The sequence below is a fragment of the Stegodyphus dumicola genome, chromosome 11 (assembly GCF_044657685.1).
Source record: "Stegodyphus dumicola isolate Sdum_Otavi_A_Nest chromosome 11, ASM4465768v1".
Taxonomy (NCBI): Eukaryota; Metazoa; Arthropoda; class Arachnida; order Araneae; family Eresidae; genus Stegodyphus; species Stegodyphus dumicola.
Genome location: NC_140778.1, coordinates 72,555,641 through 72,570,401, shown reverse-complemented (window position 1 = coordinate 72,570,401; position 14,761 = coordinate 72,555,641). Strand labels below are relative to the sequence as shown.

Below are 14,761 nucleotides of genomic sequence, written 5' to 3'. Positions count from 1 at the left end.
ATTCAACTATTTTATGATCAACTGTATAGATAGGACTATCTTTCAAAGCTGTTGGATATTGTTTTTACTCATCTAGTATTTTATCATTTTATTTTATTATTCTGTTTACATAAAATAAAGGCGTTTCATTACTGGAAAACTTAAAAGTTACTATTCTGTTTACGATTAAAAATCATATCTTAGTGTTTTCATTGCCGCTAAAAAAATTCGCCAAATTTTGAAGGCCAAAATAATTTGGCGCCAACTTATTCCGCTTATGGAATACTACTAGTGTCTGTAATCATTTAAAATTCATTACGTAATCATTATATGGATTTATCTGAGAAGTAAAATGACAGCACATATTCTCATACCAAACAAACGAACAAGATAAAAAGAACATTAAATTTGAAAATGCATTTATTTAGATACTGCTTTACAAAACATTCGGTTCTTTAAAAATTCCGAGGAATATCTTACAAACAGTTTTAACATGGAGCAACCCATACGGCAATGAATAAAATTTCACTTACCTGTCTTAACTTGATACTTGAGAGTCTCCTTGCAATCGACAAGAAGTTGATCAAGATTAACGGGATCATCATTGATTTTCAGGTCGAATATCTCCTTCAGTTGCTGAGGTTGATGGAAATCCAAGATCTTAGCTGACCTGTCATTAGACTTCGTTACGAAGTCCATCAAGATTTCAAACACTTCATGGAGAAAAGCTCGTGTCACTTCTTCAGAATCCTTTCTTCCGAGAGGATAAAGATCTATAAAAGTATATAAATGTGCTAAAATAAAGTATTCAAAGTTTCGTGATAATTCAAATAATTGTTATAATATCATAAAAAGATATTATTGAAAGTTTGAGGTTTCTACGCAATTTATGATGCGTTAAGTCGAAATTGTGTTAGATTTTCTCAATGTCCTTCCCCCCCATTAGATTAAAAAGCGAAATGTGAATACTAAAAGTCCTATTAATGTTTTAAATAACTTTTTACTTTAACTTGAATTTAAACAGAAGCTTTGTTTATGTGAGTATCGTTTGCTTCATTTTATTGTTGCAAACAGCGTAAATTCCTTTTGTTTTTCTTCCTTTAGTTTTGAACTTTGTGTGTGGCAACAAAATAATTGATTTGATAGAATTGTGTTTGTGACAGCCATGTAAAATGGCTCGCTTATTTTGTATCAATGACATCGCTGACATCATATTTATAATTAGTATAATGAAATAAAAGTGAAGGAATAGAGTCCATGTGTTACGTATTTATTGTTGTGAAACATATAAAGTTAAGATAATTTACTAAGCACCACTTATACGTGAAAAACAAAACTCCGCAGCTTGCGGTGAGTAAAATAACATAGTTGAACGCCATTAATACGATAGTTGTTCTTTATTCTGTTCATCAATTCCAATTCCCTACGACTTTTTCCTGAAAATTAAAGTAAACCTAAAAGAGAAAAGATTTAGCTCTCCAAACGAACTGTAGGAAGAGTCAAAACCAATATTTAATGCCGTAGTAAAAGCTGATTTCCCGAATACTTTCCAGTTGTGGAAACAGCACTGGTACAAAATTGAACAAAACTGCTGACGAAGTAATAGCATTAAGATCAGTAATAAAATATAAAGGGGAATTTTTTAACAGAAGTAGGAATCACGTGGTATTTATGTTGTCTCTTAGAAAATGTAAATTATATACTTCAATTAAAGATAAAAATCAAATGTTGCATTTTATCTCTTTTACGCTGTACTGTTGGGCACTCAATTTTGCACTGCCATTGATACTTGTAAATTTGATAATACATTTTATCTATCTGATAAGCCTTAAGTATGCTTGTATATAAGTATACTAGCTGATATCCGCCCGCTTTTCTGGGCACGCTATCTATTTGAATGTGAACCTAGACTTCTTATACGGACGAAATGTCTAATTTCGAATAGATAATTAATGTAAATTTTTCAAAGCCGGCAGTCAGTGAATCTGTCATACACAGATTTCCCATCACCCATGAGGTATTGTATACTGGGATGCGTCCTCATTATTTAACGTGGCGAAATCCCCAATAGGCCTACACCACGAAAAATTTCCAACATAAATCTAAGGTTTATATATATTTAACTGTTATCATAAGTTTCATGAAAATAAATGCTATTATTTTTGTTATCAAACATTTTAATCAATTACAATTATTTGTCCTTGATTTTTTATGTATGGCAATCTTTATAAATAACAACAACATTTTTAGTTTTCATCAAAATAACTTATTTCTCTTAAAATAACATTTATTTTCATGAAACTTACGATAACAATTAAATATAAATGTTATTATTAACCTTATTATTTAAATGTTGTTTGTATTCATTGGATAGATGCAAGTTATTTACCAATTTAATCATTTAAAGGAAAATACATTCATTGGCAGCATTGTATTTCATATCTAGATTTGGCAACAATAAAAGAAAATTCTGAACTTGAATTTGAAAACCAAATGTATGAGAAACTTCTATTGTATAGCAAAAATCCATTCTGGATAGGTTTTACGTAAAATCCGTTCTTAGTGCGCGTCTACATCGTGGAATGAGTAACTATGCAAACTTCAATCTGGTGTATAGTTTCGGAAATCTCGTGAGTAGTCAGTGGTATTTCGCTTATATTATATATTTATATAGTATTTATTTATTACTACTATCGCAACGCTTTGATCTACAGTTTACCGTACATGTAGTTTCTCTGCGAGAGCACTACGTAAGCAGAGAAAAAAGCTCATATATTTTATTTCTCATAACATTCATAAACAATCCACGAACTAGCACTTTGAAAATGCAACCTTACTACTATCGCAACGATTTTATCTACACTTCATATCGTACATCTAGCTTTTCTGCGAGAGCACTACTCAAGCAGAGAAAAAAGCTCATATATTCCATTTCTCATAACGTTCATAAACAATCCACGAACTAGCCCTTTTAAAATGCAACCCTACTACTATCGCAATGCTTTTATCTACACTTTACTGTACATCCAGCTTTTCTGCGAGAGCACTACTCAAGCAGAGAAAAAAGCTCATGTATTCCATTTCTCATAACGTTCATAAACAATCCACGTACTAGCACTTTGAAAGTGCAACCATACTACTATCGCAACGCTTTGATCTACAGTTTACTGTACATCTAGCTTCTCTTCGAGAGCACTACGTAAGCAGAGAAAAAAGCTCATGTATTCCATTTCTCATAACTTTCATAAACAATCCACGTACTAGCACTTTGAAAGTGCAACCTTACTACTATCGCAACGCATTGATCTACAGTTTACTGTACATCTAGCTTCTCTTCGAGAGCACTACGTAAGCATAGAAAAAAGCTCATGTATTCCATTTCTCATAACGTTCATAAACAATCCACGTACTAGCACTTTGAAAGTGCAACCTTACTACTATCGCAACGCTTTGATCTACAGTTTACTGTACATCTAGCTTCTCTTCGAGAGCACTACTTAAGCAGAGAAAAAAGCTCATGTATTCCATTTCTCATAACGTTCATAAACAATCCACGTACTAGCACTTTGAAAGTGCAACCTTACTACTATCGCAACGCTTTGATCTACAGTTTACTGTACATCTAGCTTCTCTTCGAGAGCACTACTTAAGCAGAGAAAAAAGCTCATGTATTCCATTTCTCATAACGTTCATAAACAATCCACGTACTAGCACTTTGAAAGTGCAACCTTTCTACTATCGCAACGCTTTGATCTACAGTTTACTGTACATCTAGCTTCTCTTCGAGAGCACTATGCAAGCAAAGAAAAAAGCTCATATGTTCTATTTCTCATAACATTTATAAACAATCCACGAACTAGCACTTTGAAAATGCAACCTTACTGCTAATTGCAACGCTTTGATCTATAGTTTACTGTACATCCAGCTTCTCTGCAAGAGCACTACGCAAGCAGAGAAAAAAAGCTCATATACACAAACCCGAGGCACTTTCGTTATCTCACAGTGCAGACCCTGCTGGGAGACTCCTGTAGTTATGAAAGGTCTAATAATCCCCCCTCCCGTTCCCTTAGAAGAGGCAGCCGGGAGCTATGACGAGTATTTAGATAACAGTGAGCCTTTTAATCCAGTAGCTCAACGGACTCCAAAGTGATTTGTACTCGCATTTTTTCCCCCGTTTCTTCATTTTTGGGACCCGGGGGAACTTTTGGTTGCTTTCATGGATATCTCTGACGACCAGAAGTTGTTTGACGTTTAGGCTAGCATTTTCACAGCCCCTAAGAGTGAGCTTTGCATTTTGAAGTTTACAAATTTACATAGGTAGCTATATTTCTTTCAGACATCTTTGGATTTGCTTTATTAATTAACTTTAAAGAAATTTATAAAAAATATCCATTTAAATCATTAATTTAACTTAAAGCAATGACTCAAACGTTAATATGTCACTGCGTGAAGCTCAAATTTAGTAAAAGATGCATAACCCTTTTTAATTATTATATTAAGTTTTACTGAAGGTAATAAACCGTATTTCATTACGTAGCGTTAAACCCTAAAATAACAGATAACAAATGATAATTTTTTAGCTGAACTTAATTGAAGATAAGATATAAATGATCAAGAATGGTAAGAAAGCCATTAAGAGTTAAATTACAAAAAACTAATATTTTCCATGATATTCGTTAAATTATTTTACCCCAAATCACTAACACCAAATTAACCTAAGTTTACACCAAATCGCTAAACATATCCAAAATCAGGAACAATAATAAAAAACATGAATTTTTTTTAATGTGGTAAACTCTTGACATCTTAAAATCGATAGGAGACATTAAATTTGTTCAAGAAAAACAGTGTTGCCAAGAAAAACAATAGAAATCTTACCATAATTAATTGAGAATTTATAGCATTTGAGTGTTATACCGACCTAAAATGAGGCATTGTCACAGTAGATCGTACTAAACAAAATTTTAAAAATCTGATGTGTACACCACAAGACTTCCTTGTGCGGAATATTAAATTATACGCATTATTTCTTGCATTTCATTTAAACTTATTGGATTGAATTAAATCTACTTGGTCTATAGAGCATAAACCACAATAGAATAAATGCACTCTTTAAAATTCATTCTATTTCTTTACCATACCGACACTCTGGCTCTAGGTTCACTTAATAGCGTTATATTTCGTTCAAATTATAACTCAGAATGCACAAAATTTATATCATTTGAAGAATTATCTAATCATTTCCCCATGTTCTATTCAAATACTAGAACGATGTATAAAAGAAATTAAGGAAACAAAACAAAAAACAAACAGACTTTCATAGACAGTTTAATACTTCTCATTCAATTCAGTTCTCACTTCGCGACAAGGCACAAATACATAATAACTCAAAATATCTACATTGAAAATTACGAAGTAAATCATAAACCGTTATTTTCTCGAAAAAATTCCAGAAAGGATTAAGCATGATATAATTCGCAATAATAAATGAAAGCGTTATCTTTGTGTTTGCAAAGCTTAGTCTCTCTCTAGATTGACAACAAATCTACTATTCTGCTATTTCGAATGTAAACAAACATGTCCGCTCTGTTATTTAAAAATTAGGCTTAACCGCACTTAAACAGTTTTTAAACTGTTGAGAATTCTACAAATATTGCTTGCGGATTTACTAAAGGCATAAAAACCTTAACCCGAAGATAAAAACAACATAATTCAATTTTTTTAAAGCAAAAGAACGCATAATTTACAAACATATAAGAGTAAAGAAACTGAGATCACTGAGCCAGGTAACAGTGTGGATATATATATTTATATACTTTTGGTTCGGCCGATTGCAACCAAAATACGAGGTGCACATCTACATGTTATAGGAGTCCTATATACAAAATTTCAACGTTTTGAGGTTACTCGTTTTTGAGTTATGCGAGATACATACGTATACATACGCCATGAAACATTCTCTTCAGAATTCATTTTAGAACAGTTCTATAATTTTTTTGGAGGAAAAAGAGTCTTTTATTGATGTCACGCAAAAACACCGTTAAATTGCATTCAATAGCGGTCAAAATGGATATTTCCTTTGAAATATGCTGCCTGAAACGTTTCGCGATTACAATACTTCCTTCTTATATCGTACAAAGAAGTAAAAATATACAGTTAAACTTACATAAAATTAATAAAACCTCAAAATATCTACATTAAAATTACATTAAACTCAGTATAAAACTCTTATTACTGTTTGTTAGACTTTGTTAAACTGTTAATATCCATAGAATATATTAACTGAATTACAATACTAAATTTTATTTCAGTTTAATACTTAATGCATTTAAATACTCATTACTGAATTTAAATATCAGCACTGAAAAATAAATATAAATATATTTCGCGAAATAAAAAGAAAGTCGTGGTATTTGCCAAACGTATCTCACATTGCATGAATAAAATAGATCATAATTTCTTTTCAAACTTCTTAACAGCATCATGTACGTTCCCTTATCTATTAAAAACTAACGATAAATCATCCAGATAACTAACTAAATGAGTAAAGCTCTTGTAAACGCAAGCAAAGAGAGGGAAAAAGCCTATAAATCAAAAGTAAGGCATAGTTCAAAGGCACTGGAAAGAACATTTTTTCAATCATCCTACGTAAGCTGATGTTCTTTAAAAAAAGCCTTCATATCGAAAAGGATTTTAGAATTCTTTTCCATATCCTTCCTCTTAAGAGTTCGCAAAACATAGTATAACTTTTCATTCCTATGAATTTATTTTATACTTTATACTATAAAATTATTACCGAATCTAATATTGCATTCAGAAAGATGAAGTATTAATTACCAAAACTTGCTCAAAAGAATATTTTGGTTCTTTTTTTGTAAAAATTTTGAAACAACAGTGGAATTTCTAGACAACTTACATATTTTTCTACAGTTAATATACAAATCATTCAAAATTATTTGATAATTTTTAAAATCTAATAATATCAATCTATTCGGCGCTTTCTTACTAATTTACTTCCATAAATATGCATTATTAAGGATTAAACAGTTAGATATCGTTTATGATTAATAGAGCATAATTACAAGATAAAAAGCGGGAATTTGAATCAAACGCGCAGACACAACGACAGTAATTTGTTTCAGATCAAGCATCAATGAAAGAAGGAAAACTGATTACATAGATAACAGTTACAGAAAATCAGACTTAAATAACTGAATGCGTTATTAAAATGCTTATCGAGTTCTCTTATGATTGCAAATTTATCTTAGATATGTATCTAAAATGGGATCTTCCTTTTTACAGAAGTACATTTGAATCAATAAAACTTCCAGCATTTGCGAGACCATATAATTGAAAAATAGTTCTGTATTATAACTGTACTTTAAAATTACAATTATTTTCAAAGACTATACCTCAGTCGACAAGAATGATTTAAATAATTTTTAAAGTGAAGAAAGTTCTGAATTTTTTAAACTTAGGTACGAATATCTGTTTCATTTTAAGTGTAAGGAGTAGCTACTTTTAATGCTTTAACTAAAATTTTAAGTGAAGTTATAAGAAATTTTTGTATTCCCAATACTGTCATGATGTAATAATCCCGGCGAGGTCACAATTTTCCATAGCTTCTGTTTCAGAAATACTAATAGATTTTTAAAATCATATCTAAGTTTGAATTTGCATAAAATTTTAACTCAAAAAAAGGAATAAAATACACGTAGTATTCTTTCAAGTAACGTTTAATATGTAAGTTTATCTCTTACTAAAATCTAGAGAAAAGTAAAAAACCAAAATGTTAATTCTATAAGATTTACTGATTATGATTGGATTGGATTATTCAATTATGGCAAAGCACACGAGTGCTATCTGCCTAAGGGGAGGGATGCCTTAGTGGAGGACTTTCTAAGGGAAACTGGCTCGTATACACGTTACACATGGGGAAAACCACGAAAACGACCATGCAGCCTGCCCGTTCGCGGGATTCTAACCTCGGACCGAACTACCAGTGTTCAGCATCTTTACCGCTCGGCCCCTGGTGGGCTTTACTGATTATGAAAGCTTTTGATTATAAGAATTTTTTCCTGTTATCTTAAAAATAGACGATGAATGCAAAAATAAACTCTAATATTTAGTAACTTTATATTAATTCAGATATATTTATTTAATATTCGATAACCGGATTCTAATTTAGAAAAGATGTCAATAAATGTTATATAAATGATCGCATAATCATTAATATATATATATATATAAACATATGTTATGGTGAAACACCGAAATATGGAGAATGTCGACTTTCACCGGTGAATGTCAACATTCACATAGTCTCTTGGTGTATGTCCGAAATATTTTCCAAATACACTTTTTTCTGACTTACACCGGTCAATGTCGACATTCACCATGTACTAATGGTGAATGTTAAACATATAACAATATTATATTTTCTTCTCCGTAATTCAGTCGCGAATAAACGCACTTGAGACTTGAAATAAGAACTGAGAACCTAAAACACACAATACATTCAAAATGAGAAAGGAAAATAATAGAAGTTAAAAACTTACTTAATTATATAGTACGTTCTTAAATGAGAAAATAAAATAACAGTAATAAAAAACTTGCTAAATTATGTCATTCAAATCTTATTTATTGCAACAACTTAAACTATTATGGCACTTTATGACCTCTCTTTTCAACTTTCACCAGAGCATATCTGTGATTGTCGACATACACCGGTGAGGATCCGAATATACAAGAATGTAGTGAAATATTCGGTCTTTCACCGACATATTTGGTGAATGTTGATATTCTCCGGTGAAAGTCGACATTCTCCAATTTCGGTCTTTCACGGTAACATATGTATACGACGAAGATTTTTGAACTTACAAGTTAAATATACTTTAGTTCTTTGAGTACCACCTATTGTTCTCTTCCGTACCACCGGTTGAGAATCCCCTCTCTAAAGGACTGTTAATTTTGTTAGTATTTAAAATATGATTGCATTCTCAGTAGCAAGATCTGATTTTTATTAATATTTTTAGTTTTGTATTCTCCAGTCCGGAGTACAAATAAGCTTCGCAATTTGTGCTAAATAGTTTCACAATCCATATTTTAAACAAAATAGTTTCGCAATTTGTGCTCTTGGAACCAAATGCAAAGACAGAACGAATATTCATCTCTGGCCAGGAAAGCTTAATTAAATGTTTAATTTGAATGAAATTAGGTTTAGCCTTACAGCATGATGTCCGTTAAAGAATTGCTGAGCAAAGAGCTGTGATCGGAAGATCTTAAATTATGCACTCTCCAAAATGTATATAAATGCTATCGATTATCTCGTATTATTCAAAACGTTATATGTGTGCAGAGAAAACACTCATCTAAAGACTCCACCGTCGACCGATATTATTAGAGGAACAAAGTAAGTATTTGCTAAAGCCATGTAATACGTCGGGGTGAATCAAGTAGCCTGGGGACTGATTTCCTGTATTAGAAAATGATCCACGGTTGCGGTTTCCCTTTCGAATGTCCTCGGTCGCAATAAATCAGGGGATCTTGTGAATATCCCTTCCAATCCCCACTCCCTACGGCCTGCTTTCCTAACCGAATCCTTCGAAAGAATCTTTCGAACCGATCTTAATTGGGACATACTTGGAATTCTATGAAGGAGCTGTCCAGTCTTCAAGGTGTGATAGGGGTTAAAGGGCAGTCAGTCGCTACTCATTCATCCGATTAGGCTAGGTGAAAGGTGATCCATCGACTCACTTAATCCTTTGGCACTTACCTTAAGCTGCTTTAAACACGGCCATTACCTCATCCCCCGATTCTGTCATACTGATATGCCAAAACTGACATATTTAAGCACGTTTCATGAAGACTGCAACTGATGTTTAGCTACTTTTTGTTATTTGCTCCTTTTCTTGACATATTATATCTACAATCTGCTCTGAATCTGAATGAATGAAGAATTATTATTGCCAGAAAGCATTTCGGAATTTAATATCGAGAGTTTCAAATTCATTCACAGCCTTTTTGCTTTATTTATTTTAAAATATTAAGTAGCTGATAAAGGCTTAAATGATATTTAAATTGGAATCATTAAATTGCATATTAGAATTATATTTATACTACTGATGTCATTTTCTCAGTTGCACAGCCATTTGTCTATTGTCATCCTACCCATAATTTTTATATTGCGTACCATTCCATTTCTGAACACCTGCCGTCTAGCCAGTATAGTGGTTAGTAACCCTGCCTGACGTAGCGATAGGCTCGGGTTCGAATCCCGGAGAAGGTATAGTGTTCACTGTCCGTCTCTTCACAGGAAGCAACGAGCGGCCTCCCTTTACAGGAGGCAACGGTAGGTGCTTCCATAATGAAATGCCACCACTTCTAGCCTTGTAGTGACTCAAGGCTAATAACTATTTGATAAAGACCCTGGCCATTAAAAAATCCCTTCCTGAACACGTTTAGCCAAGCATTTCGCAATTGCATATGTAAAAATGCTAATAAAAAGATGCATCTTCTGTAAAGTAGTAAATATAGTTCTTCTATCTTCTTTACCATAAAAATGTTCTTTCATGATGAAATTTTGATCATATAATAAGAAACTTCATCTATGAAAGGTATTTCTTCAGTTGGAAGATAACACACTTAAATCTGAAATTTAAGAGTCTTAAATTCCATTCCAGAACCTCATACAGCACCATATGCTCTCTTGAACATATTTTCTACTAGCAGCTATGTGGCCAGCCTTTGTCTGGCTTTTAAATGTACCGAAAAAATGTCTGAAGGGAACACCAAACATTAAATTTAAAAACTGCGCAGAATTTTATTCTGCACAAAAACTTCATTAAAAAACACAATTTTTTAAAAGAATTTATTACATAGAACTAAATTGCAATGAAATAAGCAATACCCCTTAATACAAATATTAATTATCCTAATAAAAAAAATTAACCAGCCTCCTTTTGCCTTCTCTCAACAAACGTCCAGTATCCAGGAGAAACATTAAATTTAAAAACTGCACAGAATGATCGCCCTCATTTTTCCAAGTGGCAACAGTGCTGAATTTCGACAGTCAGCAGTCCAGTATACAACTGAATGAAAAACTGTTGCCAAAACCACATTTCTAAAAGAACGAAACTATTCAAAATCATGCGATAAAATCAAAAAGATTAAATAAAAGAAATCTGATTCGAATTTTGAAAAAATCGCTTAGAGATGCACTGGCTCTTGTCTAGATGCACCTATATACCAAATTTCGTAGCCCTGGATCTATTAGCTTACGCGCAGCACGAACGAAAGACACACAGACTCTTTCTTTTATTATACGTAGAGATAACGGAGCTCGAAAAAATAAATAGTTAAAGTTAATACGAAGTTATCTAGCTATGGGAAGGGGAGGAATATTTGCGCTGTCGTAAGAGTTGTGTTCGATACTTAACTTCCAATAGAAATCTTGCAGATGAGGAAATTAAAAAAAAATCTTTCAAATTTTTCCAGATTAAGTTATGCATAGTAACTATACGGGTAATAGGCACAGACAAGGGTCAATATCACATCAGTTCTCTGTATCTCCCATCTATCTACTGGGCCGATTGACAAAATTCAAATTGCGTTTTTCGAAAGCGCGACTTCGGATATATATTATATTTATACATAGCATTGTTCTAACATAGGTATTTTGACACAAAATCGGACGTTTTCTGAAATAACATACCAATGTATTTCCATATTTCGATTCTAGGACTCAAGTCATGCCTAGATATTAAATTTTGTAAAATTTGGTGCAAAATTATTTACGGAGAAATTCAAAAATTTATCATGGCGAAATTTTTTCAGTTCGTGGCAAGAGTTATTCACTTGGCGAACTTCTTAACATGTGGCAACCAAATTTTCCTTTCCCTTCCATTATGCCGGAGCAGAAAAAAAGGCACCTTTTTCCTATCTTTTTACATTGTGCATGAGCAGAAAAAAATTCACATCTTTCTGCCTTTCAAATAATTTTAGCAAAGTGTCTAAACTACATGTGATGTTTTATCGCTTTCAACAAACAACAATTTATATATTGGCGAGTTTTTAAAACTCGCCATTATATAAATTTATGTATATCTTCCGAAATTTTGAATAAAAACTGTAACCATTCACTAAACAATATGGAAGTTAAACCATAACCTTTGATAGCGTTACATATTTTTCATTTAATCAGACTGGTAAATGGTAAGTAAAACGATTGCATAAACGAATATTTTTCTTAGCATATCAAAAGAAAATGCTTTATAATATAGGTTTCTCGCTACTTCTGCGTAAAATGAGAGGACTGAGTACAAAACAGCAGAGTACTAATATTCATAACGAGAATTTTTAACTGCAGTTTTTATTGAGAATTTTGATATCTAATAAAAGAAAAGATTAAAATTCTTATTTTTAAGGTAAATTTTAATTTATACTAATCACTATAAATATCAATCAACTGCAGAAATTATGATAAATCAATACGCATCTTTGATAATGTCACGCATTATTCTTAACCTTTTCCATAAGGATTAAAGTCTATCCATTCTTCAAGCATTTATGAGAAAGGTTAGTTCAGAAATCTTCTTAGCGGAGACGAATAAAGGTCATTCTTTTGCTCCTTTCCCATTTACCAAGTAATGAAAATGATCCAAACAATAGAAAGCGAGTTGGTCAGCGATGCGGAGCTAAGTCCTTCTCCGTTAATCAGCTTTACAATTAGGGATTATGGAAGGTATTTCGTGTTTAATTGAATGGATAAGGATTACCTCATTTTCTGGCCACTTAACCTTGTCTGTAACAATTAGACTCTTATTATTCCTATTGTGTACAAACATACTAAGGAAGGCAACAATGGCACTCAATAAAGTTCATTAAACATCTAAAATTCAGAAACAAACATATATGAGAATTGTACAATTTAGCAATACAGTGATACAACGATGGTCTTCTGCATACACATGCTAAGCAAAAGCATTAAAACTTTGTTTTCGTTAAACACAAAGATTCAGATTCTCAATAAAAATTTTATAATGCAGATGATATATAGGACAATCACATTTTGGACACTTTTTCGTAAACAAATATTCTTTGCCAGCATCTTACGTTCTTGTATTTGAAACCTAACTACGGAACTATATTATTAAATAACCTTGTAAGGATTATGTTAATTTTATTAACAGTTAAATTTTGAGTTAAACTTTTTTCCTGTCAAATTCTTAACTTCAACTTACTACTTCCGGCCAGAACGTAAGGAGCAGTATTTAAACCGCGAAGTCTACTTGCTGAGTTAGAGAGAATCAGAGTTTCTGATTTGCGCGCGTCTACCTTTTGGCTACTCTCTCTCTCAAAGCTGTTATTAGGCTCGGGCGTACTCAGGCCCTTGATAAGCTTCGTAGTCAAATAAAGTTAAGGAGCCAACTCGATTAGAATCTTGATAGCTTCAGCTATATCTCTTTAGTTAATCTTAGTTTTAGTTTATTTCTTAGTCTCTTAAGTTAAAGCCCAAGTGTCGGCTTTTATTGTACACTCCAAAACGGAGTTTGGTTAAATATTATTGGAATAATAAAGGGTTAGTTACCCTTTCATCTTGTTGTTTCTTGTTACACGAACTTAAACGATTATTCGCTAACTAGTTCTTAAGATTCGTCACTTTCTACAGTAACTGAGAAATACACTAGTGAGAATCTTACAACCTTAAGTAGATATTATATATATAATTTATATCATTTTGTTTTGTTTAGTGCTTCATGCTAATATTTATTAAGGTAATCTTATTTACCAGTTATTGGCTTAAGACATTTTGTGATAATTAATTAAAGACTAGCAAGTATATGTGATTATTTTTATTAATTTTTATACGTGTCATATAAAAAATATTTGACTCCCCCAGAATACGTTTCTAATCCAGTTCGATTCATCTGTCATTAGCTTAAGATTTTTGTAATGCTTAAAGAAAAAAGTTTTATTTAATAAATATATGCGATTATTTTATAATTTTTGATACATATCAAATAAATAAATGCTTGGCTCTCGGATAACTTTTGTATTTTCTAATCTCAACGTTAAATAAAATTTAGGCTTTTAAATTATATGAGACATTTTTCTATTCGTTTAAGCGTATACTTGAAATGATATAATCATTTCGATTTTCATAAAATATAAAACTCAGTCCTATTTTTTATACTTTACCAAACACAAAATCTCAAAGTTTTTCTTAAGATGTGTTATTGATAATTTTTTTTTAAATTACAACACATAATTCTCGTGCCTTAAACCTAAATAATAAAACCTAATGTCTCTATGACTTTTGCAAAAAATAAAAATTCTTTGTCAGGGAAGGATATATTTTTCTTCAGATGAAGTAAATGATTTTACATCAAAATGTTTCCAAAGCCTTTTAACTCTAATTACGCTTAGCATGTTTAATAATATTAGACAAACAAAAGGGGAATCAAATCATTATATTCCATAGACCATTTACTCTTAAACTCGCTATTAAATGTATAAGATTTTTGTAAGGTAATATATTTTGAATAAATGTTTTGTTTCGCGAAAATAGGAAAACTTTCAGGAAATGAGAGAAATAAAATTAATGGACAAAAGCATTTGCATCGTGTATCGAAGAAAAAAATGTTCTAAAAATTATTATGCATCTAAAAAAAATTATTAATCTTGAAGATTAATGTTAAACTTTCTTAAAAATGGAAACAGAATTCATAAAATTTCGTTAGGTATAATGTTGAAAGGACTTCTGTAATTGTATAGATCTTCC

At 31.7% G+C, this 14,761-nt stretch overlaps 1 protein-coding gene across 1 annotated transcript in view; it reads right to left on the bottom strand.

Moving 5' to 3' along the window:
- The window catches only part of Gad1 (glutamate decarboxylase), a 111,173-nt gene that overhangs the window by 95,298 nt on the left and 1,114 nt on the right, over positions 1–14,761 (bottom strand). Inside the window, exon 2 of the mRNA XM_035364643.2 lies at positions 513–752. Within this exon, the coding sequence (XP_035220534.1) occupies positions 513–752 (240 nt within the window). The remainder of the gene's footprint in view (positions 1–512; positions 753–14,761) is intronic.